Raw genomic sequence first — 26,891 nt, forward strand, 5'->3', positions numbered from 1 at the left:
CGCGCTCGGCATCCACGAGGCAATTGAGGGTGCGCGACAGTGAGAAGGTGTGTTGCTCAAGATGTGTTGTTCCGGGTGTTGTGGTCTGGGCTCGAGGTATGGGCACTATAGTTCCGAGGTGCTATAGAAGGGAGATGTATCGACAAATGGAGTGCAGTAGGCGAGCGGCAGGGGCCATGCATGGACGTAGGAGCGCACCATCGATCCGAGGGTCCAGACGGCAGCCGCTGGATATCTATAGGAGAAGAGCGAACGGCGGACGCGTGGTTGCGGGCAGAAGAGCAGCCGTCACCTTCGGGCGAGCAGCTCGGGTCCTGACGTCTTGTCTCAGGCTTGTGCTGCCGAGCCCGCCGCCACCAGCGCCAGTGGTGGGGTTTCGCTCGCGTTTCTAATTTCCCAAAAACTTCATCCGCAACCAACCAGCACACCCGCGCCTCGCACCTATTCCGGCCCAGAGTCCTTTCATTCTGCTATTTTTGCCAGCCCCACTGCGATACGACTGGAGCACCCGTGAGACAGGCTGATAGCGTGCCACGGGCTTGCGCTGCGGCTCACTCGGACAGATATCCTGTACCTCGCCCGTCGCGGCTCTGGACCCTCTGAGAGCCACGTTGGACAAAGGCAGCAAAGATGCCTGTCGTCGCCCCAGAGAAACTGGTCTCGCTACAGCAGGCGGCTGAAGGCATCAGAAACGTACATCAAACCTTGCAGAAGCCTCATTCAACGGTCCAGGCTGACAGTGTGCCCAGATATGCATTCTCGCCCACGTCGTACGCATGCTAGACCTCCTCCGGTCGCTATCTCTGCTAAAGTCAACAGGACCATGGCAAGACCTCCCTCACCGACGCCCTCATCGCCACGAACGGCATCATCTCACCGAAACTAGCCGGCAAGATAAGATACCTAGACTCGAGACCAGATGAGCAGCTGCGAGGCATCACTATGGAGTCCTCTGCCATCTCGCTATACTTTTCCCTACTGCGGCGGTCCGCTCCCGAAGCGAAGCCGGAGCAGAAGGAGTTCTTGATCAATTTGATTGATTCACCTGGGCACATTGACTTCAGCTATGAAGTCTCGACCGCGTCACGCTTGTGCGACGGCGCAGTCGTGCTTGTAGATGCCGTCGAAGGCGTGTGTAGTCAGACCGTCACCGTTCTTCGGCAGACGTGGATCGAGAAGCTGAAGCCTTTACTCGTTATTAACAAAATGGACAGGCTAATCACAGAGCTCAAGATGAGCCCCGGAGAGGCGTATACACATTTGGGCAAGTTGCTTGAGCAGGTAAATGCCGTCATGGGCAGCTTTTACCAAGGAGAGCGCATGGACGACGACCTCAGGTGGCGAGAAAAGATGGAGGAGAAGCTAAATGCTGCTGCCGCAGAGAAGGCAGGCTCCGCTCCGACATCAGTCACCGAAAATGGCGATAGCATTGATACCACAAGCACTCCTGCCGAATACGAGGAAAAGGACGACGAGGACATCTACTTCGCTCCTGAGAAGAACAACGTAATTTTCAGCAGCGCCATCGATGGATGGGCCTTTACTGTAAAGCAATTTGCAGGCCTCTATGAGCGAAAGCTTGGCATCAAACGCTCCGTTCTCGAGAAAGTACTGTGGGGCGATTTCTATCTTGATCCCAAGACGAAACGAATTCTCGGATCTAAACATCTTAAGGGCCGCCATCTTAAGCCAATGTTCGTCCAACTAGTTCTCGACAACATATGGGCAGTCTATGAGGCCACTACAGGAGGTAACAAGGGGAAGGGGTGCGTGGATTTCCTCTCCAACTGTCTTCTTTGCGTTGTACATACCTTATCCAATATACTCATTCTTTCTACAACAGAGATCCCGCAATGGTTGAAAAGATCACCAAGTCCCTCAACGTAACTATCCCAGCGCACATCCTCCGGTCGCGCGACCCGCGGGCGCTCCTGACTACCCTCTTTGCAGCCTGGCTTCCTCTATCTACGGCGCTGCTGGTCTCCGTTATCGAGTACCTACCCTCTCCACCCAAAGCGCAAGCCGAACGGATGCCCGAGATAATTGACAGCTCGCCGGGTGCCGATTACGTTGCAGCCGAGGTACGGGAAGCGGTGACCGAGTTCAAGATCTCGGAAAATGCACCTGTAGTAGCCTACGTTAGCAAGATGGTCGCTGTGCCTGAAAGCGAACTTCCGGAGAACAAGCGGCGAGGCGGAGCGCTCAGTGCAGAAGAGGCAAGAGAGCTCGCGCGCAAGAAACGAGCAGAGATAGCTCGACAGCAGGCTCTTGCAAATGGCGCGAATCCAGAAATGGGAGACCTCACTTCAGCAATGAGCTCCACGGCACTTGGCGAGACAGAGACCCCAGAAGAGACGACAGATACAGTGCAGGAAGCAGAACATCTCATCGGTTTTGCTCGCATCTATTCCGGCACGTTGAGCGTCGGCGACGAAGTCTATGTTCTAGGACCGAAGTTCACACCGTCGAAGCCCCATGCTGCTCCGGAACCGCGAAAGGTCAAAGTCACTGCGCTGTATCTAATGATGGGGCGCGGGCTGGAGCCATTAACTACCGTACCGGCAGGTGTAGTCTTTGGCATAGGTGGACTTGCCGGTCACGTCCTCAAGTCAGGCACGCTTTGCTCACAGCTGTCCGGCTCCGTCAATCTCGCAGGTATCAGTATGGGTACACATCCGATCGTTCGTGTTGCGCTGGAACCAGAGAACCCATATGATCTAGACAAGATGATCAATGGCCTGAAGATGCTCGTGCAGAGTGACCCCTGTGCGGAGTATGAAGTCCTAAGCAGCGGAGAGCATGTCATTCTCACGGCCGGCGAACTTCATTTCGAGAGGTGCTTGAAGGATCTCAGGGAACGCTTTGCAAAGTGCGAGATACAGGCCGGTGAGCCAATCGTACCGTATCGCGAGTCCATCGTTGCAGCAGCCGAAATGAATCCTCCCAGAGATCCAGATCTACCGCGAGGTACCGTCATCGGAGTTACCACAAGCAAGCAGGTCATTGTGCGCCTGCGAGTTCGACCATTACCCCCAAGCGTAACTGAGTTCCTTGGCAAAAACTCTGGAGCCATTAAGAGACTGTATGCAGAGAGCGCTGAAGAGGGACGGCAACGAGTTGCAGACGAACTTGAGCAGGACGGCATGGAAGAGGCAGAGCAGCTAGAGATTGGGCATGCATTGAGCTTAGCCGAGTTCAAGGAGCAGCTACAGAAGGCTTTCGAAGAAGCCAAGGGACAGAAAGAAGTTTGGACCGACGTCATCGAAAAGATCACCGCTTTTGGGCCTCGCAGAATAGGACCAAACATCCTAGTCGACACAACAGAGGGCGGCATATGCGGGAGAGCGTAAGTACGCCCAGTCTCTACCACACCAACATACAACCACTAACACATCACAGGCTCCGCGAAACATCTTCGCCCGACCCCGAGCCAGAATCCACCGAAGACACTCCCGCAACCTCGCACACCCTAACCCCACATTCATTCGCCGACAAGATAAGCTACGCCTTCCAGCTTGCCACAGCACAGGGGCCTCTCTGCGCGGAGCCCGTCCAGGGCGTCGCCGTCTTCCTCGAAGAAATCTCTGTCGCCACTTCCCCACCCGAAGAAACAGGTGCAGACCGCATGGGCCGCCTCACAGGCGAAGTCATCAAGACGGTCCGCAGCGCCATTCACCAGGGTTTCCTCGACTGGTCGCCCCGCATGCTGCTCGCCATGTACAACTGCGAGATCAACGCCTCCACCGACGTCCTCGGGCGCGTCTACGCTGTCCTCACCCGCCGCCGCGGCCAAATCTTGTCCGAAACGCTATCCTCTACATCCTCCGCGTCGACGACGGGAAATCAGACTTTCACCATCAACGCGCTCCTCCCGGTCGCTGAATCTTTCGGCTTCAGCGACGAGATCCGCAAGCGCAGTTCTGGGAGTGCGAGTCCGCAGCTGCGCTTTGCGGGCTTTGAGATGCTGGATGAGGACCCCTTCTGGGTGCCGTTTACGGAGGATGAGCTGGAGGACTTGGGCGAGCTGGCGGATAGAGAGAATGTCGCGAAGAGGTATATGGAGAGCGTGAGGAGGAGGAAGGGGCTGCTTGTTAGGGAGGTGCTGGTGAGGGATGCGGAGAAGCAGAAGACGCTGAAGCGGTAAGTTGGGGTGGTTTGGTGATGGGCGTGAGGAATAGAGGAACTTATCTGAACACGGACGGATGTTTAGTAATGAAAAGTACTGCGATTCTTCACAAGGTTACATTTCGCGCGGAACGTGTCGTGCATCACCCGACGTCCCCCTCCGCTACGTCGGCGTCCCCTCGCCTCCGCATGCTCACACGTATCTCTCCCTCCCCTTCCCATATCCATGCCCATACCCCCTCCCCTTCTTCACCCACGTATACTCCCCCTTCCTCCCGCCCAGCCCCACCGCTCCTCCATCCCTCCTCTTCTCCCTCAACTTGCGCGTATGCTCAAACAGCACATCCGTCTCCCCTCGGGGCATTTCCCTCAATATGACGATGTAATTAGGATCCACGCGATCGTACTCCCAGGGCAGCTGGTAGAAAGCAAGCGTCTCGGGGTCGAGGTACTTGCGGTGCACTTTGATGTATGTAGGAGCGTTGGGGTTGTAGCCTGGGATGACGGGTGGAGGGGGAGGGGCGCCGCGGGCGTAGGGGTTGGGGTAGTAGGGTCTATGTGGAGGCGGTCGTGGTAGTGATATTGGTATTGGTTGTGGACGGGATGGGTAATAGGACGTGTCTAGTTTTATGCCCGCCACTTTGGACTGGATGTTGACGGGGAGGGAATAGGTCTGTGTGGTGGTACGTCTGGCGTCGAAAATCGCAGGATCGGTCGACGGGACTGGGTAGACGTTCTGGAGAGGGGGCAGAGCGCTCGCACTGCTGTAGTCTTTTCGTGCACGGCGTCGCCGGGGGAGAAGGTCCTCGTCGTAGAGAATGTCGTCGTTGTAGGCTGTGACCTCGAGCCCGCTTTTCGTCAGCGGTCGCATCCTGCTTTCAATGAGGCTGTGCTGGAACCCGTGGGCGCCGCGCATGTAGTCGTCGTCCCAGAAGTCGGGTTTTGGGGTCGCGAACTCGGCCTCATCGGCGATGGATTTGTAGTCTAGTGTTGAAGAGGAATCGGAGGGGTTCTTGGATGCGCGTTTGCGTTGGGCAACAGATATGCCACGCGCGGTGGTGCTGCGGTTTTGTTTTCCGGCCAGCGAGCGGTAGATTGAGGAGAGGCGGTCGCGGAGCTCGTCGCCATTGTATGCTATGAAGAGGATAGAGCCCATTGTGATGGTTGTCAATGGAATTGCGATCGCCCAGAAGAGGGACTGCTTGTTGTCCATGTCGCGGATGTCGGAGGTGTTCATCCCCAGGTAGGAGGTCACGAAAGAGAGAGGAAGAAAGATGACGGTGACAACTGTGAAGATGAGAATTGCTTTTCCGTGATCCTCTTCGTTGATTTCGGCGCTTTGCTTGGTGCTGTCGGATAGCGGGCCGCAGCGGCGGATTTGATCCGCGTACTCCTCACGGGTCAAGGCCAAATACTCGAGACTGGACTTCAAGAGGAGACGCTCGTGTGGGAAAAGCGCGCGGCGCAAGGGAATGTCCTTTTCGTAGGAAGAGTCATCTAGAACCCGCATGTAGTTTTCGATTAATCGTGTTTGCCAGGTGTTGACTTCGGCGAGGATCATGAGCTCTTCCTGTAGGAGGTTTAGGGTTCGGAGAAGTCGTTTTCCTGGCCGGTGATTGACTTGGAATTGCTGATCACATTAGTATATGTTTCCCAAATATTGGATTGATATGTGGCTTACCAGGGTTGAAAGATACTCCCGATATATATCTGCGACCGTCATGCTCTGGTCCCCCAGTGGTCTGACCAACAGGCGCCTCATGAGCCAGCTACATATGTACTCGGGACCTAAAGACATCCTTTTCCAGGGGTAATTCGGTGAAGGGGAACGCACCATCTCGCACAGGGTCGCTCGCGCCTGGCGCAGAGGCGTCATTATACTCTCGCTGAAGCGCTCCAATGCCTGAAGCCCCTCTCTTAAAGATGGATCTCCGTGCTCGTGGCGTCGGTGCGTATCAGAGATGAGTCCCCGAATAAAATGTAAACTTCTTTCAACAGCAAGATAGAGTAAGACAATCCTTCGGAAGGTTTCCAGGAGCTGGCGTGGAAGGGTATAGAGCTCGGACAAGTTACCGTCCTGTTTCTTTACTCCATCAACGAGTTCTGTTAGTTCGCGGAGAACACTGCCTGAAGCCGCCAGCGCTTCATTGAGGAGAGCAAGACATCCCGCATTCGAGGTCTCCAGGAGATATTCGTCCTCATTGCGTATCCAGTCCTTCAGGTTCACATCATCTACGTAGGAGCGGGTGTTCGGGTCAAGTGACTCAGCCTTTCCACTATGCTGGTGGTGGGATCGGAGATGCGCTAGAGCATCGTTGGGATCAAGGAAAGGTTTTGGGCTTTGACATCTCGTGCAATTCTTTACGAATTCTGCAAAGGCGTCGTTACTCTTCGGCAAGGGAGGATCAACTACCAGCGATCTCGGATAGTGGGCCCGAATGTACCAAGTGCGTCCCTTGCGGATGGGTGTCCTCCATCGATCGTTCTTGTATTCCTCGGGATCGGGCTTATAAATGTCGCGCTGTTGAATTGTCCTAATGATTGATGCAATATTCGCCATGGCTCCCCACACTTTGCGTAGTATCGTACTCTGGTCCACATCCGATAGGAAAAGCTTGAATGTCTTGTGCACGACACTGACAAAATTACCAGCCTTTTCTGTAAATTGGGAGCATTGGCCTTCGATGACAGCCTGGTGGTACGTACGCTGCGATGGGCCTTCTCCTAGTGTAGCTTGCGTTTGCTCCAGCGAGGCGAAGAGGGCGTTGACGTGGTCGATGGTGTCCTCCTGGAGGGCCTCGTAGTACTCTGTGGACGTAAAACTACGGTCCACCATTCCTGTCGTGTCGTAATCAGGCAGAGTCTCGCTCAATATTGCTTTCTCGACGAGGTCTAGACAGTGTATACACTGCGAGTCATCGGCGGCAACGGGATCTTTTGGAAAAGGAATCGTCTTTGATTTCACCGGCCATTGGAAAAATGGTGGGACCGAGTCCTTCGACAGCGTGGTTGCCCGGATATGCTGGGGTCGTCCCGCAGGGATTTCGTCATCCAACTCTTTGGCCTTGTTCTCATCAATGACTGCAAGGTTGACGAAAAGGAGACCTCGTTGCAGGGTAATCTCGAGCCAATTGCGAGCCGTGACCTTCTTATCACCATATGGGCTATTCCAAGCCAACGGCAGACTCTGCTCGTAGCCAGGAAATGCCGTAACGCACCCCAATTCTCGGAGCCTCTGCTCCAATTCGAAGAAGGTCTTGCACTCGTCGAGTGAGTAGAGAAGGACGCGGCCATTCTGATCGGTCAGCCGAATACTAGTCGACGTGTTTCCATCTACGTCCATATTCAGCTGTTTCGGATCCTCCTGGACGACTTCGATCGACTTGACTAATTCGCTCGCAAGTGTTCGATATCCGCATGTAACGACTGTAGAGGATCCAATATTCATCATCCACAATGATGGTACGTGGATCAGACTGTTGGTGCGATCGTTCCCAAATTTCCTGTACGCTTGCTCTGCGTCCCGCTCTTGAACAGGCTCATACGGGTAGTATGACTGTACCAAAGTTCTTGGAGGATGGAGACGGTCACTTTGGGAAGGGGTAGTTCTGGAAGGTTTTCGAAGGTCGAAATATGGGACGCAGGAGAATATGACCCAAAGGGGCTCTGGTTGCTCGCTCTCGTCGCCGCGCAATACCGTCCCGGGTTCGATGAACATTCCACCAAGAAATGCTTTGAGCTTCTCCTTCTCTACTTTCTGTAGCGTTCTCATAACGAGCTTTTGCGATCGCTCACTCAGACCTGGCACGTTCGAGCAAGTACTCTTTTAGCTTGTTAGTGCAATATGATTAGGGATCATTACGTGGAGCAACAGACCTTGAATTGCGTCCAATCCAATTTATCAGCACGAGTGTGATACCATCGAATGCCAACACTAGAGGAAAAAGCAGAGTTCTCTGGCCCTGGAAGCGTATGAACCTGTAGTGTCGTTCTACCCTCCGCTGAAACCGTAAGCGCCTTGGTAATCTTGAGGTTTTCGGCGTTCATCGCACCCCCTTCGGGAGGCTTCTTGAGATCTTCGCCGTTGCTTCCGGTTTCTTTGCTCGATTCTGAATGAGTACCAAACCACCTAGTATTGGCCATAAAGGAGAGCTTGTTTCCTTCCGTATCCGTAGGAGCGATGACCACACGAGTAGGCTCTGGTGGCGGAGCAGGCTCGGTGGTCTCCTCCTCATCCTCTATAGAACTCTCAATTCCCTCATACGGGCCAGTCGGTGAGAATTCTATACTGCTCGACCAACGCCGCTGAGAAGGGGATCGTTCGCTTCCATCATCTCCCACATCCACATCTACATCGGCGAATCCTACACGATGACCAGGAGGACTATGGCGTCGCCCGCCCAAATCCGATGAGACATCATGCGCTGGGAATGTTATTCGAACGGCAGAGCCAGGACGAATAACAGCGGCCCAGACAGGAGGCAATATGACGTCGCCGTCACTAGTCAAGACATCAAACCGATCATTGCGGATGTCGTCTAGATACTCTCCATCGTGCTTGCGCGCGTAGATCTCTTCCAAAAAGCTTTTAACGTTCTACAGGCGGAAATTGAGCTTTTACACATGAACGAAAGTTTCGGTGAACTCACTGCCCATTCCTGAGCTCGCTCCCACGGAAAGACGTATTGTTTGAAGGTGTGATCTTGAATGTAGAGAACGGTGTTTATGTCACTAAATTCGCTATCGTGACTCTCGTCATCCAGACTTCTGGGTCGATCTGAGGCTGAGTCGGCAATCGAGTATTGATCCCGGGCCGGCGCGTGTCCTGCCGTGGATGAGGGATTCGCATCCGTTGGAGTCTCTAGATCCGTCATGACACGGAAGAAGAAGCGGCGCTTGAGGGCTTCACAAAATCAGCGCTCGATGAGAATGGGAAGGAAGCGAGCATGGCGTCTCGTCAGGACGCAGCGAAAAGGCGTGGCCGAAGCTGAAAATGCGCCCCCAACTCACGTCTGCATCGTTGCAGATCATCTAGTCCCTTTTCGGCGGGACCAAGTTAACACGTGACTGAAAACCCCTGCGATGGCCATATCTTGAACGTGGACATCCTGAATCAAAATTTTGAGCTCTTAGACATCTCCAGAAGTTCCCCGGTGTGAGCGTAGGTGAGCGGGACGAAGTATTCATGACCGCAGGGCCTTTCCCGTTGCTTCTCGGAGGGGATTAGCGCCAAACCTCCCTCCAGGGCCCACCTGCACAATCAACTTTTCTTCAAGAATCTTCCACAGACGTGGAGGCTCAAGTAAAATTCGCTCACTGCCTCTTTCCTCAGGCAATCCGCGGGCCCTGCCAATGGCATTGTTGCAAGTTTACCGGTCAATTCCTCCTGCACTTCGCCCCGCCGCCCCACCTTATCGCTTCCAACACAGCATCGGCTGGGTTACCTGCACGTCGCTTTGCAGGTATTGTCTCATTCGTCACAATCATAACGTGTGATCTTCTACTAGGGTCAATATACTTCAGTGGGCTGAGCTCGCAGATATGGTTGCCTTCAGCCTCACACGACCTTCTCGTCACTACTCATGATATAGGTGCCATTACATGCACTTCAGCAGTCATTCCACACTCCCATTTTCTACGACTACAGCTTTTACCGAATGTGGCCATGCGTCAGCCCAAGCGAACCAAATATGTACATCAGCCTTTACAAAGCCAGCGGAATATCCGCGTCCTGGACTTGCTTCCAGGACATGCTGATTCCGCTCTTCGCTGTGAGATTTGAGAGGTGTCTTTGGATAGTCCTCCAGAATATGAGGCACTTTCCTACGCTTGGGGATCACCTCAGCGAGTGAAGAAGGTCAGCTGCGGTTGGCGATAAAACAACAATTCAGCAACTCAATACATTGTTCGAACAACCCTGGTTCGATCGTGTGTGGCCACTCCAAGAAGTAGCACTATCGCGCGAGTGCATCATGATCTGTGGCGATTCGTCACTCCAGCTGAACGAGTTCATGTCATTCCTCGCAACCAGTGAGAAGTACACTTTTACGTTGGAGAGTATCCGCAGAGTCCATCTCCATTGGAAGATGTGGAGATACGTACAGCACGTGCGTAAGAGCGAGAAAGAAAAACGTCTCAAAGTCACCAATTGCACCAGTCTGCTCCTTCTCGCTCGACCACAAGACTCCACAGAGTCTAGGGATAAGATCTTCGCTTTTCAAGGATTGTTAACTCTTTTAGGAGTTCAAGCCCCAGCGCCAGATAACTCGAAATCTGTCGCGGAAGTATATCGAGAGGCTGCTGCTCTAGCGATCCGCCACGATAACAGCCTATCCATCTTATCATCAGTCACGGGCACTACCGGAGTTTCTCAGCTTCCTTCTTGGGTTCCAGACTGGTCCGACACACGTCCTATTAGTCATGTGGCACCGTGGAAGAAAACCCTGGGAAGAGGGTACAACCAGATGTTCTACTACATTTCCGCGGACAGTACACTGCTCACGCTTCGCGGCGGGATATCCAATATTATCCAGGAGACCTCACCATCTTTCCCGAACTATCATTCCCTCCAAGAACCCGGGGCTCAGAAGTCTGAGCTTGACACGCTACAAGAGTGGATAATCATATTTGGTGAAGCGCCCGAGACAAATTGCAGTTCCATCGGAATCAAGAAATCTTGCTTTCTTCTTCCTTGGGCTTGCTGTCACGTGGGGCTTTACGGGTACTACTCGGTACACAGGGGGGGATGTCCTAAAGTGGATGAACGCAATTCGAAACTTGAAGAAAGACACGGAGACTGTCGATCTTCATCTTCACCGCGAACTTACTCTTATTCTCGATTTGAGATTTGACAACCAGGCAAGATATCACTCTCTTCACAAACGGCTGTTCGGAAGGTTTTGGATCGCAAAGTCATGTTCAAGACTAAGAATGGTCACCTCGGGATTGGCTCACAATTTCTCAAAGCAGGAGATTCCATTGCCCTGTTTCTAGGGTGCAGTCTCCCTGCCATCATCCGCTCTGAAGGAAGGCATTGGCGATTCGTAGCTCCAGCGTACATGCACGGCCCTATGGTCTGGACGTACTCGGAATTTCAAACCAACACCTTCTCCTCACCCACAGCCGCGTCCATCCAAATAAAAGCCCAAAAAAAATAGCGCAAAAGAAATAGCGCAAAAGAATAAAGAAAGAAATAGCAAAAAGAAACCCGCAGGCCCAGAAAACCCCTATAGAATTTTGCTGTACTATGGTGACGACCATACTCGAACTCCGAACTAGGTCAGTCCTAAAGGTTTGGCGCTCTATAGGCTGCGGCTTAAACGGAAGGGCAGTCAGACTTCCCAATCCGCGGCGCTGTCCCGGCGAGTCCAGCAGCTGCTGACGTAGTTCGTTTGTTGAAGGATGTGCTCTTTTATTTAATATATATACGACATTTAATTCGGATTGCGTGTGCGAGGGCGCTCGAGGGTCCCCACGGCGACAGAATCGTTGAATGAAGATCAACTTCCCGCATTCACCTTTACTTCATCCCTAACAGTGGGATCCGGGATCAACGAACGAGTACATAGGCTCTGGCCGTACACCAGTTGTGCCATCTGCAGTCCACACTGGATCCAGGCCCTCCATGGCGCAATCCAGCAAACTCAGTTAACGACCGTCCATAGTTTGTGGCCCTACAGCTGCCCCTGGTATCGTTCAGCGGTGGCGCACTTGGAACCGCGCTTCCCTTGCGCCTTCGCAAGTAAGGCTCAGCCATTCCTATCAGACATGTGCCCTCCTTCGTCGCACGAACCTCACCCCAGCATCCTCCGGCCGCTTCAGGTGCGTACTGATATTGAAATACTTTTCCTTGAGGACCCCCATCAGCCTTCCGCGCGCAACCTGCTCATCCTCTCCTTCCAGTCTCAGCACATCGATCTTCCACTCGGACATAATCTGCGCGATCAACGCTACAAATTCCACCTGGCTGAACTTCTTCCCTGGGCAAACACGCGTCCCAAATATCCATGGACAGTACATGGGCCCTTCTGGAACGGCTACGCGCTCTTCTCCCGCAGAAGAGATGGATACGAAGCGCTTGGGGTCGAAGGTTTCCGCATCTGGACCCCAGCGCGAAGAAAGATGGGCGCCGTAGAAGTTGCCGCCGACGAGTGTGCCGGGGTCTACGGTAACGGTGGTCGGACCGTCGGATGTTGACACTGGAAGCTCGGTAGGCTCGTTTGGTGAGCGAACGAGGAGTGGCGCGGGACTTGCTAGTCGAAGCGTTTCGTGCATGACGGCAAGGCAGCGCACGAGCTTGGGGTATGTGTTCTCGTATTCATCATCGGTTGAACGTTGGACATAGTATCTGTCCACCTCTTCGATCACCCAGTCCTGGGTCTCCGGATGCGCGGCCAGGTATGGTAGTGCGAAAGTCAGAGTCGAAGCCGTCGTTTCGTACCCTGCGAGATTGAAGACAAAGATATTCCCGTACAACTCCGACTCGGTCAAATAGGAGGGCCTGCTCGTAGTCTTTTGCAGCTGCTGTTTCTCTGCTTCGTTGGCTTTCACCATCGCTTCTAGAAGGCTCGTTCTCCCGGGCTGATCGGTCTTCGTCTTCGAGGCTTGCATATGTCGAAGTACCGCCTCTTTCATATACAACCTAAACTCGGCCACGGATACTTTTAGCCTCTTCAGGATCCCCGGGAGCATAATATCCGGCGCCTTCAGACTGTTAAACACCAGGGTGAGCATAACATGCTCCAAGATAAACCCCAGGCTTCCCATCAAGCTCTCTCGATGACCCGGCGGCACACTAGTCAACTCAATATCCTGGCCAAACCCTACGTTTGCGAGCACTTGCATAGCAAGCAAATCAAACGTGGTCCGCACCCGTCCCAGCGTCCTCTCACTCTCGCGCTCAAAATCAACAGATTTCACCCTTCTCACTGTCTCCTGCCACGCCTCCCGACAGGTAGCCTCACTGAACGCTCTCGCGGTAATCTTCCGATGTCGCTGCCACTCTGCCCCATTTGTCGAGCTCACATTCTGCCCATAGAATGCGAACATCTGGCTTTGCGACTCCGGCTGGGGCCAGTTCTTATGCTCACCAAACACCTTCTGGAGTGCGGGCGGATAGCATGTCGCGATTGTGTTGCGAGTGGGTGAACAGAGAACAAATGTTTCGCCGAGACGGGAGACGGTGCGGTATTCGTCCTCGGTGGGCCAGCCCATGGTGGTGAAGATATACCATGATCCGAGATTAAAAGGGAGCCGTTCGACCCAGGAGAAGAGTGGCCGCAGCGGGATCCACCACGCATCTTCGAAGGAGACGGGTAACAGAATGATCGGGACGCTGTAGCGGCGAGCCGCGAGGTAATTGCGCAGCAGGTTGCAGGCGCGGTAGGCGAAGAAGAGGGAGAATGGCGCGAGAAGCACGTATGTCCACATGTTGGCTCGAGGGGTTGTTGGTTTACGGTTTGATAGCTGGTGGCATGGTGGAGGTGGTTAATTTGTACGTTCTCAGGTAAGCTGGTGCTTACTGTCAGACAGGGCGGCCTAATCTTGGCTGGGAATGGCTGCTGCAGTGCTGCTGGCTCTACTCGTACGAGTGAGCTAGCGTCACAGTGCATAGGAAAATGGCGCGAAAGGGTCGCGGCATTTTGCCCGAGGAAGAAAGCCTGGTATATCCGCAAACGACAGCACTCGCACGAGATACCATAGTAACATCTACTACAGCTCAACCGGATCTCTAATCACATTCCGAAAACGCCAGCGCTATTGTATTCCCACCAACAAACCTGAATCCCAATGCAATGCAATGCAACGCCAAAACGCACCAACGCTCAAATCTCCAAATCCCCCATCCCCTCTCCACTAATCGCCTCAACCTCCTTCTCCTTCTTCCTCCTCTCCCTCCTCCCCTCCCTCCAAGCTCTATTCATCTCCCTACTCTTCCCCTCATTATCCATCACCAGCTCCACCACCAACTGCCCCCTCTCATCAAATATATCCTTGTTCACATTGAACCGCACGCTCTTCCGGCCCCTCCATCTGCTACTCCCCACCATCCCCGGATCGCTCTCCCACGCCCGTCGCGGATCCTCAAGCGGCGTCCCCGGCCGCTGGACCTCCTCCTCGCCTTCTAGATTCACGCGCCCCAGCGTACGCGCCACGTGCTCTTTGACGAGGTCGGGCTTCAGGTTTTCAGGGGCCTCGGGCGCTTTGCCCTTGCCGATGGAGTAGAGGATGTACTTGCCGTTGATAGCGTAACGGAGGCCCGTGGCGTCTTCGATGAGCCAGCCGCTGTTCATCATGGACTCGATTTCCGAGTCGGGCAGCGCTTTCGTCGCGCCGTAGTACGCTTCGCGGTAGAGTTTGTTGCGCGGCATGGTCCATTTGTAGGGGAGCGGCGTGGGTTGGACGGCTTCGCGGGAAAAGCTGGAGGGAGGCCAGGGTGGGCTCTCGTCTTCGTCGTCTGCGTCGTTTTCTTGGGCGGGAGGGTTGCGGTCAGGCGTGGTGGGCCTGCTGGAGCGATTCACTCTCTCGTTTTCTACTTCGGCCGGCTTGTCCTCCTCCTTCGGGGCCCTAGTGCCACGGCCCAAAGCCGCCGCGCCGATCGCTTTCAGCGCCTCCTTCGTCGACCTGCGCTGCAGCGCTTCTAATCTCCGCAGCCGCGGATTACGATACCCCTTGTCAGAGCGGAACGCCGTTTGCGGCTCCATAGATTGCTCTCTCAACCAATTCTCCATGCTCTTATCTAGGACTACGGGTGCCCTCCTAGCGGGCGGCGTAACTGGTTGCGGATGGTTGCACATCCACATACCCCTGTCTTCGGGGCGATCTGGCCTTGATGGATTGAGTACTTGGGTGTCCATGGTGGACTTGGGTTGATTCACTGTTGTTGTTGCGTCTCGGCAAGTTAGCTCGGGGGTATTTTCTTCATGATGGGAACTATGAGTTATGGGAAGCCCCTGGGCATAGGAAGCATTCGTGGCGGTGCGCGGACGACGCTTCCGGGAAAAGAGGCGGGCTAGGACCGACGAAGACCGGGCACGCTTCTGGTCCGTGTTCTCGCAGTCACCGTACTCTTGTTTCGGTAAGGGATCGAAAGTAGGAAAAGAAGGGTGTGGCATACTGTTGTCGCACAAAGCTGAAACGGGCGCTAAGCAATGAGGCGCTCTGAGGTGGAGTCTATGTCGGGAGGAATTCTAGGTTCGATGACTGGGTACGTGTGGATTAGAAGGCTGAACGAGTAAAACTCCTCGATTTAAACAGAGAAGACCGACCTTCAATACTGGGTAGACCTGCGAACAACCTGTGAAGGCTATGCTCCAGCAGCATCTTCAGTCACAGCTGCCTGCTTCATGGAAAAGTAGGTACGTAGTGTAAAAAAATGTGAAGCAAAAGCAAAACTTTCGCTCGTGGACATCCTGGTTTTTAACACGAGGCATTCCACATTCACGAGCATCAGGGGCGTTTTTCGCCTCCACCCGTAACCCCACGCATCACGTGGACACGAATCACACGTCATTCGTCCCACGGTGGTGCTACCACACCCACGCAAGTCATAAAATAAACACAGCCATACAATTCTGCCGGAGGAATGCATTGATTTTCGTTGCGGGGGAAGTGCTGCCTTCCGAAGCTGCACAAAGATAAGCGATGAATGCGTCTGGGCCAGACGCTAGTGCGAGTCATCACACCGCTCTATGCGGAAGAACCTATCACGATGGTTCGAGGTGCTAATCGTGTCGTAGACGAGTAACCCCCTCTTCCTCTTGCTGTCTCGGAGCGAAGTACAGAGTAGGTCAGCAGGACGGCTCCGCGCATGCTTCTAGCCACGGATGCTTCAATGCACTGCATTCTCAGAGGGAACGGCATCGTGGATCCCCCGGCCTGGCGATGAGCTCAACAGCACTGAGCTGCATGTGAGAGTCCGATAGTATAATACCGAGGAGCCGATGGTTCTGTTCAATTCGTATTAGAGCTGTCTTTTAGCAAGTGTAATAGAAGCAAGCAATGCAAGTAGCTCAGCTTAGATATCGACTCGCCTTCCTCCTCCAGCGCCTGAAGTTATGTCTAATGCATCTCGTACGCGGAGCATGGTGTTGAGGCACCTCCCCCGATTCCGCTACTGAGGGAAGGTCAGCGCTGGCCCGGAATTCCAGTGATGCCTATCTGGTCGAAATCGTGGCCCGATGTTGGTCTGTTCAGTACTCAGAATGCACCGGCTTGTGCCCGGGGTGCACTGCGGTCTCGCATACAGAGCACAAGCAATACAGCTTCGAAGGACCTGCTTGCTAGACGCGCTCTTTCCAGTCTGACTCATTGAAGAGAAACCGACGGTTCTGGATTTGAGCGGTGTGCAGAGGCATACCCCTGTCGAATGCAAAGTCTCCTCGTCCAACTCTGCGACTCCACGCTGCGGAAATGCTAGGTTTGGCGGCAGTATCTGGGGTGGCTGCGGTTGGGGAAACGGGTTCGGGTCTTGCAAATCATCGATCCAGGCCCGAGTCAGGTCCTTCAACGTCTGAGAGCGCCAGACGTTCAGTAAGGACGGGTGCGAACACTTGTTCACGTACATGAGCATATCCTCGTCACCCAAAACCCACTCGGTGAGGGCGCGAAGATAGGCCACTTTAGGAGCGTAGTTGACAATGTGGCCGTCGTTCTCCCGTTTGTGCCGCTCGCGAAGGATGCATAGTCGACTGATATCAACCTCGTGCGGTGCACATTGGGTTGACTACGAAGCGAATGCGAGAAGCTCGAGGTGGGTGAGCGTGTTGGCGCGATTCATAAGAGTTCGAGCATCCTCGAGAGCTTTGGAGCGTTCCTTAAGGAAGCATAATTGCAACCGCTAGGATAGGTCGCTCCAAGCTGTTGAGTAGTCTTCTCCGACATGACTCTGCATGGTGGCATGAAGCCGGCTCTGGTCCTCCACGCGGCGGTCGATTTGTTGTTGACGGCTCAGGTTGCGGCTTTGGTTTCGACGATGGAATAGATTTTGCAGAAGTAAGTTAAGGCCCTACCCTTTCAGGTTCCCTTTTCTGGCGATTATTGGTGAACGCTTTGGATAGGCTTGCGAAGTCCAAATGATGGTACCGGTTTAGCGACCCTTGCTGGGACAAATGGGCGTCTTGTTATGGTAATCTGTCGCATGGTATTTCCATGGGTAGGTTCTCTACCACTCCATTTGGTCGTCAACCGGTAAGTAGCAGCGTCACTGTCCTCGTCAACGCGGCCCATCCTTTGCAACTGCAACCGGCGCCGGCGCAAGCAAAATCCCATCCTTCACATCATTTCCGATGCACGTCCGCTCCTCGGTATGTCTTCGTGGCCGCTCTTCGATCCTTTTTCCACGGGTTGAACTTCGAACGCGGAGGTAATGCCGCAACCAGTTGCATAGCTTGGCACAGGGAGGTTTCTATTCGGCACAGAGGATCGAGTGCTGGACACGTTTCGATTCGAGTAAGACAAGGGTGGCCATCACAGCAGGGATGAGCAGCTTCCGGGCGTTTCGAGAGACCGGTAGGTAGAACAAGATCAGGCGATAGAGAACGCGAACGAAAGCACCTTTACTTCACATCGAAGAGAGATGAGGGCGCGGTCTTTCATAAAGGGTCCAGGAGGCCTCTGAGGGTGATAGCGGCAGTTAGGATCGTCGCTGCCGCCGGCGCCACCTGCACGGGCCATCCCTGTCGCCTCCTGCAGTGGCGTCGAGTTGCCTGCAGCCGCGGGATTCCCAGGTCCAAGGTCACGACAGTCCTCCGCGCGTCTTGCCGTCCCTCTCTCGCGGCTGACGGCAGCCTTCTTGCTTCTCCCTCCTTTCCTTGCTTCGCCCCCAGACACTCCTTTTGCCCCCGCGGACCGCCGCAGACTCGCGCATACGCATCCTCACACGACCAGATACCATTCCTTTTCCCAGTTTTATCCTTCCGCGAACATGTTCACAGTCAAGCCGCCCAAGATCCGCTCACGAACGGTTTCCGTCCCCATCAAGAAGACCAGTGCGCCTGGAGGTTCTGCCCCAGGAAAGTCACAGCAAGGAAATGGGACGCGGAAAGCTAGCGCAGCGGCGCCGCCGGCGAACCGGTACAGCTTAACGCCATCTACCAAGGCGCGGACATCGACATCTGCGCAGCAGTCGCGAGAGCCTGCGCGCAAGTCGCTATCCGTGTCGCGCATACAGCAGCGCAAGCGCAAGGTCACGCCCACGACCCCACAGTTCGCAAGCAGCAGCGAAGAGTCGAGCGATGAGGAAGACGATCGGTTGCTAGGCGTCAGGAAGAGGCAGAAGATGAGCAGCAGTATTGAGCCTATGAACCTGAACCGATGTCTCGAACCGGACTACAAAAGGCGCATACGCATCCCGGAACCGGGAGGCCCGCACCAGGCGAACGGCACCTCGGAGTCATGCGCGGAGAATGACACGCCGGCGGAGAAGCCAGGCAAGGAGGCAAGGCTGATACATGGGCTGAAGATGTCAAGAGGGGAGTGGGTGAAGGATTTCAAGCCGGCATTCGCAGGCCATGAGAATCCCGTAGTGGCTCTGCAGTACCCCAGCTCGTCAAGACCAGAAAGGTTCGAAACCGTCACCCCGCACGATCCCTCGAATTTCAACCCTCTCGACGACATCTATTTCAGCATAGAAGAGATTATTCAGCACTATCTCCCTGCCGATCTCTGTGAGACGCTCTCCTCCGAAAGCGACGGTACGTAGTAATATTCACTCTAGAGCCCGATTTCGGGCTGTACCTGAATGATTGAAGCACTTCAGGCTAGGTTTTCCTAAGGCCGTCGGAAGCAACTCTCCACCTCTCACCCTTGCTCTATGCTCATGGACCTGTGCTAATGTACGCTTTAGGTACGGTCCGCCTCCTCAAACGCGCGGTTGCGAAAAACTCGCCGGAGGACTTCAGACTGGCACTTATTGACTTCAACAAAACGATCACGGATAATCTGAAAAATGGAGCAATCGCAGGCGTTCTTGATTCCATGCATGCTATCCCACTAAGTCTGGTAAAGCGTATCCTCGCCCAGGTATATCAGCGTACCGTCTCGCCGCACGCGCACCTCCTCCGCCGCGTCAAGGGCAAGGAAACTACCTACGGCGAGCTCCTGCCCCCCTTCGTCCACACAATCTTCCAGCAAACCGGGCTCGATTCTACCAAGACCTTCGTCGATCTGGGCTCTGGTGTCGGGAATGTAGTGCTCCAGTCGGCCTTACAGACCGGCGCCGAAAGCTGGGGTATCGAAATCATGAACACGCCCGCCTCCTTCGCCAACGACCAAGCCTCGGAGCTCCGTGCCCGTTCCGCCCTCTGGAACATCTCGCTCGGCCCCATCCACCTGCTCCACGGCGACTTTCTCGAGTCCTCGGACATCGACCGCGTCCTACCGCGCGCAGACGTCATCCTCGTCAACAACAAAGTGTTCCCGCAGAATCTCAATGGAGCACTCCTGGATAAGTTCTTGGACCTCAAGCACGGCTGCAAAGTGGTGAGCTTGGCGAGCTTCGGCGGCGGCAACAAGCAGGGCGTGCGCAACGAGCAGAGCATTGCAAATCTGTTCGACGAAGAGCGCTTCGATTCGGGCACGCAGAGCGTGAGCTGGGCCGGAGAGAGCGTCGAGTACTTCATCGCGACCAAGATGCGGTGAGTACGGAATTAGAGGCGCCTGGGGTGCTTCGGGGGATTTATCGGTGCGTGCGGCGGCTTTTGGGGATTCAGGTTCCGCATTCTTAGGGGGTTGGATCGGCAGCGTATTGGCTAAGTATCCAGATGGGCATCATTCATAACCCCGGCATACCCGGAGTTTCGCCAGTCGTTTCTGCAAAGAAAGCGAAGCATTAGATTGGAGCGTGCGAGCGATCGGTTGATTGAGCGGCTTGGGTTGGCCTCTTCGGAAGGTTTTGGTCTTCGCCTTTGGGGCAACTGTATCAATACCCCTGCAATTCTTTGGTGTGTGTGTGTACGTGAATACGAGATCTGGTATCTAGTAGCCCATTGTCTGCTTAGAAATATTGCGAACTGTGTATATTGCAGATGTGAGTGGAGATCTGGCTGCTGTGGTCAAGAGGATGAGCGAGGCTATATGTTACCGGCAGCAGCAGCAGCAGCAGCATATCCCAGGCCCAAACAAGAGGCGGACACAGTGGTACCAGTCACGATACGAATGCATTCAACAAGTACTGCTCTGCTCGCTCGAAATAGTTCTTCATTCTGATCTCATTCATACAGCCTATACGCTGCGACTATGCATTCTCTCCTGCGCCGAGTTTTGTATTTCCGAAGCGCCATCCCATCCCATCACCATCACCATCACCATATATAAAGACCGTCCCATTCCGATTCCTCCCATTCACATGCCAGGGTATATTCATAAGGATAGGTCCGAACCAAAAAAAGGCTCCGTATGCACGCAAGCAAAATATACACCCGACGAAATAAAAAATTCAAAAACCAGCCGACTATGCACCGCAGAAACGCAAATAAGGACAGTGTCGAACGAGGTTTCTGGAAATGTGACGTGATGTACAGAAAATTCCCGACGCCGCATGAAGCGCAAGCAAGTCTAAAAGGAGTGTTTTGTCGTGACGAATGGGATGGGATAGGAGAGTCGTGAGGCATTATTGCTTTTTGTTGCAGTCTTCTTCTTCTTCCAACAAACATGTCGGAGGGGGCCATTACCACTTCGCGCCAGCAGTCCTTCTCTTTGCAGACTTCGCGGATGGGGAGATCATATCAAGAACGCAAAGGCACCACCGACGGCGCCGCCGACCAAGGCCGCATCCGCAGCCCAGTTCCTATTCGCAGCACCGGTTTGTAGTCCGGGCTTTCCCGTGTTTGTCTGAGCGGGATTGCCGTTCGCATCTGTAGCCGTAGCCTGCGCCGGATCGACAAATGTGTAGCTCGTGATAACCATAGGTTCACCGTTTGCTCCCGTTGTCGTGATCAGCAAGATGCTAGACACCTTTCCACCGCCCGGAGTATACGTCGTGAAGAAGGTGGACCCTCTCGAATCGGTCTTAGTCAGGACTTGGCCGGGGGTAGGCGCAAAGTCCACGGCGGACGTAGTCAAAAAGGCCGAGCCTGCGGTGTCGGTCGCGGTGAAGATCACGGCGGGTTTGGTTTCGGTGGTTACTTCGGTCTCGCCTTGGGCGTTCGTCCGTGTTACGGCGACGGCGACAGAGGCTGTAGGTTGGCTGAGTATCTCGCTCGACACGACCACCGTCTGGCCTTCCGAGTCCGTGGTCGTCGCAATTGGGACGGGCACAACGACCGCGCTGCTCTGCGGTGCAGGGGCCTCGCTGCTCGCTGGCGGCGGTGCTTCGCTGCTAGCTGGCGGCGGTGCTTCACTGCTCTCTGGCGGGGGCGCCTGACTGGTGCTTTCCGGTGGAGGAGGCGCACTCGAAGTCGTGCCGTTGCTCGGCGGGGTCTGTCTCTTCTTCAGATCCTGAACAGCTGCAACGATGAGCTTCGTGGCGAGCGGCGCGTTATCGTGATGCACGCGCTCGACGCCCTGGCGATCCGACTCGAATATCCCGTCTTTGAAGTGCGTCAGGCTGTTCAGCGCGACATGCAGCGACTCCTCGGGCAGGGCATTGAGCAGATCTTGGAAAGCCTCGTGGGCATTCGCGTACACGGGTTTCGGGCTATTCTCCGATTTCCTCGTCGGCGAAGCGGCCTCTTCGCAGGCCACTCTGCCGAGCAACGGCAGAGCGAGCACCGCGAGTCGGCTGAAGGAGCGCATTGTGCGGTTGTGGGGGGTGAGGTGATGGAGCGAAGGTAGGTTGATGCGGGTTGTTTCAACGAAGGAAACTGCTGCGGCCGTCAATTCGTGTTAGCGAGAGAGATCATCATGGTAGATTAAAAGGCCGCGAGACGCAGCGGGGACAAGCACACATGCCCGAAGCGGGCAGCTGAGGCTCTTTTGAGCGCCGGCGGCGGTGGAGGTGGTGCCAGCTGGTCCAAGGTGATCTGAGAAAGGCGCGCTTACACAGAATCAGACTCTAAGCTCGGGTGGCTGGGTGCGCCACAGGGATGTCGTTAACGAATGCTCGGATGCTCCTCTCGCTTCCTCTCTTCCTCGACGACGTCTGCACTGCAAGTGTCGCTGCTGCTCAATCGAATAACGAGCGAAGATGAGCAGGCGGAAACAGGTGAGTGAATGTGGGAATGTGACTGAGGCAGTGGCGAAGGGAAGGCAAAGCACCTAAAGCAAGCTTATGGCCGGGCTTCCTTCGAACACGAGTGTATCGCCCGCTCCAGTAAAGTCAGTTTCGGCTCAGGCTAGTGTTTGCAGCGGCGGCAGCCGTAAGTCATCCCAGGCATTCACCATCCGATTTCTCCGGCCGGGCACTGGACACCCCTGTCGAGCTTCCAGGTTTATGCCCTTCCAAACGGTTCGGCTAACAATTGGACAGCATGTTGGCCATTTTGCCCATTTTCCATGACATTTTTCCTGCGTATCCCCAGGCTGAAACCTGATCGACTTCCCCGTCTCCGCCTAGCCCTACATGCGGCATCCCTGTTACAGAGTCGGAGCCTCGTGCTTGCACCGCTCGGCTACACTGGAATCCTGGCTGCTGGACGTCATGTGTAGTGCGGTCTAGGCTGTTTCGGCACCGCAGCTCAGAAACTCTGTTACACGGGCACCTCTCGAGTCGTTCTGCTACAAAACGTCCCTTAGCCGGAGAGGAACTGACACTCTCCCTCTGTACGCAGCAGCCCCAATGAAACCCTCCCAAGGAATAATAGCTTCCTCAAGATCAAGGCTCAAACAACCCCCCTCAGCCCACCTGACTCAAAAAGCGAACCAAAACCATGCAGAACGCTCCAACTCCACTCCCCACCACCCGCGAATCTTTTCCGCCTCTGTCAGCGCAGCAACCGCCGTCGCAACCGCTAGCTGCATAGATGCGCCGAGTGATGTACACGTCTAGCCTCTCCCGCCACCCCGCTGATTCGCTCCCTCAGAACCTGCGCGATATTTATAGCCGTGGTGTTGAGGAGGCCGCATCGCCACTTCGTCGCATTGGCTGGAGACGAAGACCAGCGCGGCGACACACGCTGTCCTCGTGCAGCACCGTTGTCATGATTCGGCTTGCATGTTCTCATCGTACGATTCATCGGGATTTTGGGTGTCGGGACGCGGCACCCAGGGTTCAGACATTCTGTCGTCGTCGGACCCTTCAACGTGTTGTATCTATGCAGGCAGGAAGAGGGACAGATAAGAGTGAAAAGGTACACGGTGCTGTAGAAGCTCCCACTCGTGTTGAAAGGTCATGTGCGGTCTGCTGCTTGCGTGGTGAGCTGAGGTCCGAAGGAAAGACTATTGATTCGCCACCCAACTATGACTGCAAGACTATTGCTTACAATGCATCCTACCTATAGAAATCGGCATCGTGAATGCAGCCAACAGTAGCACCGAATAGGTACTATGTCCAAGGAGGAAAGGGGTCGTCTCGTAGTCCGATGAAGAACCAAGTACCATGGAGGTCCTCAGGCTGGCACTTCCAATCTCACTTCTCCCATCCTGCCAGACATCATGGAAGAATTATAGGAATTATATTACCCCCTTCCATCCTGTTCACATTGCTACGTCCTATCGTCACATCTCGTCGCGCCTCGCTATATGCAAGAAAAAGCCTCGGCTGGTCATCTCCTCAGCGCAGCAGAAAGGAACGTCTTCCAACCATACATACTCAAGAGATCAGAAAACCCGCTCTAGAACCAAGGTAAAAGACGCCCTCAGTTCAAAACACACCGCCAGTTGCACTGACGCTATGGCCGGGCAACCCTCAAAGCGCTCACACAACCCTATAACCAAACACCGCAACGCCGCATTACCAATCTACGCATACCTTCGTATAACTACATCGATCGAATGAGGTGTCGAAATAAACCGCAGCTCACGCTGACAGATTAGGAGGCGGATCGCCGGCAGTATTAGGTTTCGAAGGGGCAGGCGCGGCAGCAGGCTGAGATACCGAATTTGAAGGCGGCGATGTCGCGAGCGGATTCTGACTGGTTCCCGTGGGCGTAACATCACTGGAGCCCTCGCCTGTCTGCCTGGGAATATCCATCGACCTTCCCCTAACAGCCAGATCATCCTTCGGCTTCGTCAAACTTTGCGGAGAGGTCAAATCGGCCGTACTCCCTGGAGGACTCTTAGCACGAGCCTTCTTATCTGCACCCATCTTCCCCTTGAACCAGTCGAGCCGGCTCTTCTTCTCGCCGTGCTCCTTTGCATCCGCACCACCGTATGGCACAGACAAATCTGAGCCTTGGTGTGAGTCGTACTGAAGACTTCTTCGTCCTCCTCCCCATCCCGAGCCGCTGCCGAACGAGCTCATGCTCTTGTCCGCTCCGGGTACAGACCCATGAAGGTCTGTCTGGCTTGCTGTGGGCGTGGCCTTGCTCTCGCCACGTCTATGCCCACCCCTCCAGAAACTTTTCTTCTCTTCCTTGGGAGGCTCTTCCTTGGGAGGCTCCTCTATCGGTTCAGCTTCGGAGTACTCAGTTGCAGTAGAGTGAGACCGGAAAGAGGCAGATGGGGACATGCTAGGCTTCAATGTCGCCCCGGAGTTTCTCGAAGATATTGTGTCGCTATTGTAGGCCTGCAAGACCTCCTTTGAGCCCGTCAGGTGAGTCTGTGGTATTGAGGGGTGAGGAAGAGGGGAAGGCGGACCTTCGAGGCCGGCGTGCGCGCCCGTCAAGGAGTGCGTGGAACTGTGCGCACTAGGGTTGTCACTTGGGACGCGCCTCTTCTGCAACTTGTTTGGCCTTCGACCCGGTTGCTTCTCCTCGCTGGACGGTGACACCTTCGAGAGAATCTGGGTGAAAGATCGCGGCGCCGGGGTAGGTTCAGCAGCAGGTCCAGAATCGACCGGGGCTTCCATGAACTCGGACCTTTCGCGAATAGGTGTGACGTGAGGGCTACGCTGAGGATGGTGTGCCATTGGCGGCGCTAACACTTGTGCAGCTTGCGCAGATGCGGCAGGGGTGACGACCTCACTTGAAGGAGGAACGAGTCCAGGTGAAGGGAGAGGGAATGCCCCAGGAATCTCCATAGCGGGCGTAGCTACAGCTGGCATCACGAAGTCAGCCATGGGCTGTGGCTCAGGCTTGCCAACATCCAACATTTGGGCAGGAAATGTTTGAGCTCTTTGTGCTGGCTGGGCAGATTCTTCTGCTGGTTGTCCTTGTTGTTTCGAGGGTGTCTCTGCCTGAGCAGTGCTTGATACGACTTTCTCAGATGTAGTCGCTCGTACCTGACTCTTGGGTTCGTCTGAGGCAGGCGTAGGAGGATCGGACCCTCTGTCCCTCGGGAAGCGGGTCCCAGCAAGAGCAGGGGATCTCTTCGAGGGTACCGTGTTGCTTCGATGTACGCCGGAGCCTGACGTAGTGAAGGACGGGGTAGTGGGACTCGGAATAGCTCCTGAATTCCGCGAGCGTCTCGAGGATGTAGATACGTTTCGACGTATGCCACCAAACTTCCGCAGACTTTCAGCTCCAGCGCTCGACGACGTTGACGCTGACCGACCCAGACCCGATTTGGTTCGACCAGGAGTGGTCGGCGTTCTAGCCTGCGGGGTTGAAGGCCCGCTTTCGACGTGCTTGACGGTTCCCTCGTCGACAGCGGTTCCCTCCATACCAATCAGGAAGTGATCTTGGTTGTCGATGAGGAAAATAAGAACATCCTGGCTTAGGCGATAGTCCTGAGGAGACATGTCGTGCTGAGGGTGGGACAGTATGCCGGGCTGAAAGATGGCAGCAAGGTTGGACGTCGTCATCTTGTTCACGTCGGACTTGGCGGCGAATACGGCGAGCAGGTCGAGAATGTAGAGGAGCAGCTGGCGGTTAAGAGACGGCAGTTCCTTGATCAGACGCTGGTATACCCGGACAGCGGCGTCAGGGTCGAAGCCTCCTACTGACGGTGCTTGACCTTCGATCTGACCGACGGCTTCAGCCTGATGGCCGCGCAGAGGCTCGCGGAACGCGTCATAGTGTTGCAGAGGAATAATAGGTTCCGGCAGCTGGTTGAAGTACCGTCGAAGGATATTTGCAGCGTCGTGCACCGTGTAGCCAGACCAGTCAAGGCCTTTGCCCCACCGTGGTGGGGTGTCAAAAGCAATCTTGAGTTCTTTGATTCTCTTCTCGGACCCCGCCAGGCGGAAGATGCCCTCGACGTCGGTCGCTGCGCACGTGTTAGTAGATCGTCGACGGGCAGAGTAGAAGACTGACCTTTTTCCTTCAGGAATACACCGCATTTTGCAACTACGATGGGCACGTAGCCGTATATGTAGCTCTCGCCGGTCTCGTTAAAGAGCGATATGGCGACGTTCGCGTAGGGTATGCTAGTGATGAGGGGCACACCAAAGATGCCGCGGGCTTCAGGTTCTGCGTGCAACCATACCTGTCAGTAACTGCACGTCACAAATGGGAAGCGGGGACGCTGCAGGCACATGCCTCGTAAGGCTGAGCCTGAGAGAGACGCCGCCCGGCGGAGGGACGCCGTGGCCCGCAGAGGGGAGGGTCGAGACGTATGCGAACTTGAGATGTCGTACCTTTGTCCTCTTCCTTTTTAACATTGCGCTTGCTGAAGTTCTTCCACCACGACTTGAGGTCGCGCTGCGCAGACGCGGGCTCGGCGGCCGGGGCGGGCTGAGGCTCCCCATTCCGCACCCGGGGCGTCGAGAGACCATGGTGATTGTGCGCGCCGTTGGGCATAGCGGGCGAGTGCGGAGAGCTTTGCGGCCCTCCAGCAGCAGACTATCGCGG

General features: G+C 54.9%; 7 protein-coding genes across 7 annotated transcripts; 2 read left to right on the forward strand and 5 right to left on the reverse strand.

Moving 5' to 3' along the window:
* Positions 1–414: 414 nt before the first annotated feature.
* Positions 415–4,144, forward strand: BU26DRAFT_548820 (P-loop containing nucleoside triphosphate hydrolase protein; the record flags this gene model as incomplete). Its single annotated transcript, XM_033831961.1, has 5 exons — positions 415–693; positions 750–770; positions 820–1,766; positions 1,844–3,346; positions 3,400–4,144. The coding sequence occupies exons 1-5, from the start codon at positions 631–633 to the stop codon at positions 4,142–4,144; spliced, it is 3,279 nt and encodes a 1,092-aa protein (XP_033687135.1). The 5' UTR covers positions 415–630.
* Positions 4,145–4,318: 174 nt separating this feature from the next.
* Positions 4,319–9,276, reverse strand: BU26DRAFT_548821 (uncharacterized protein; the record flags this gene model as incomplete). The annotated part of the gene is made up of 4 exons (XM_033831962.1): positions 8,775–9,276; positions 8,002–8,721; positions 5,807–7,948; positions 4,319–5,755 (listed from the first exon to the last, which is right to left on the reverse strand). Exons 1-4 carry the CDS (start codon positions 8,997–8,999, stop codon positions 4,319–4,321), a joined length of 4,524 nt encoding a protein of 1,507 aa, XP_033687136.1. The 5' UTR covers positions 9,000–9,276.
* A 2,307-nt stretch (positions 9,277–11,583) lies between these two features.
* On the reverse strand, positions 11,584–13,594 carry BU26DRAFT_516828 (putative cytochrome P450). The gene has a single exon (XM_033828428.1). The coding sequence runs from the start codon at positions 13,552–13,554 to the stop codon at positions 11,887–11,889; it is 1,668 nt and encodes a 555-aa protein (XP_033687137.1). The 5' UTR covers positions 13,555–13,594; the 3' UTR covers positions 11,584–11,886.
* Positions 13,595–13,745: 151 nt separating this feature from the next.
* On the reverse strand, positions 13,746–15,335 carry BU26DRAFT_251797 (uncharacterized protein). Its single transcript, XM_033821141.1, has one exon. The coding sequence runs from the start codon at positions 15,237–15,239 to the stop codon at positions 13,950–13,952; it is 1,290 nt and encodes a 429-aa protein (XP_033687138.1). The 5' UTR covers positions 15,240–15,335; the 3' UTR covers positions 13,746–13,949.
* Positions 15,336–17,860: 2,525 nt separating this feature from the next.
* Positions 17,861–20,237, forward strand: BU26DRAFT_516831 (DOT1-domain-containing protein). The gene is made up of 2 exons (XM_033828429.1): positions 17,861–18,818; positions 18,971–20,237. The coding sequence occupies exons 1-2, from the start codon at positions 18,050–18,052 to the stop codon at positions 19,762–19,764; spliced, it is 1,563 nt and encodes a 520-aa protein (XP_033687139.1). The 5' UTR covers positions 17,861–18,049; the 3' UTR covers positions 19,765–20,237.
* A 517-nt stretch (positions 20,238–20,754) lies between these two features.
* Positions 20,755–22,184, reverse strand: BU26DRAFT_251856 (uncharacterized protein). The gene is made up of 2 exons (XM_033821142.1): positions 22,107–22,184; positions 20,755–21,929 (listed from the first exon to the last, which is right to left on the reverse strand). The coding sequence occupies exon 2, from the start codon at positions 21,856–21,858 to the stop codon at positions 20,845–20,847; it is 1,014 nt and encodes a 337-aa protein (XP_033687140.1). The 5' UTR covers positions 21,859–21,929; positions 22,107–22,184; the 3' UTR covers positions 20,755–20,844.
* A 1,835-nt stretch (positions 22,185–24,019) lies between these two features.
* Positions 24,020–26,840, reverse strand: BU26DRAFT_421994 (RhoGAP-domain-containing protein; the record flags this gene model as incomplete). The annotated part of the gene is made up of 4 exons (XM_033823441.1): positions 24,020–25,311; positions 25,765–26,307; positions 26,355–26,510; positions 26,678–26,840. 4 exons carry the CDS (start codon positions 26,838–26,840, stop codon positions 24,020–24,022), a joined length of 2,154 nt encoding a protein of 717 aa, XP_033687141.1.
* Positions 26,841–26,891: the final 51 nt, after the last annotated feature.

Source organism: Trematosphaeria pertusa (assembly GCF_010094035.1).
Source record: "Trematosphaeria pertusa strain CBS 122368 unplaced genomic scaffold BU26scaffold_4, whole genome shotgun sequence".
Lineage (NCBI taxonomy): Eukaryota > Fungi > Ascomycota > Dothideomycetes > Pleosporales > Trematosphaeriaceae > Trematosphaeria > Trematosphaeria pertusa.

Coding starts and splice junctions, on each gene's coding strand:
- BU26DRAFT_516828 (XM_033828428.1), bottom strand. CDS start 13,554: ATGTGGACATACGTGCTTCTCGCGCCATTCTCCCTCTTCTTCGCCTAC.
- BU26DRAFT_251797 (XM_033821141.1), bottom strand. CDS start 15,239: ATGCCACACCCTTCTTTTCCTACTTTCGATCCCTTACCGAAACAAGAG.
- BU26DRAFT_516831 (XM_033828429.1), top strand. CDS start 18,050: ATGTTCACAGTCAAGCCGCCCAAGATCCGCTCACGAACGGTTTCCGTC. Junction 18,819..18,970: donor GCTCTCCTCCGAAAGCGACG/GTACGTAGTAAT, acceptor TGTACGCTTTAG/GTACGGTCCGCCTCCTCAAA.
- BU26DRAFT_251856 (XM_033821142.1), bottom strand. CDS start 21,858: ATGCGCTCCTTCAGCCGACTCGCGGTGCTCGCTCTGCCGTTGCTCGGC.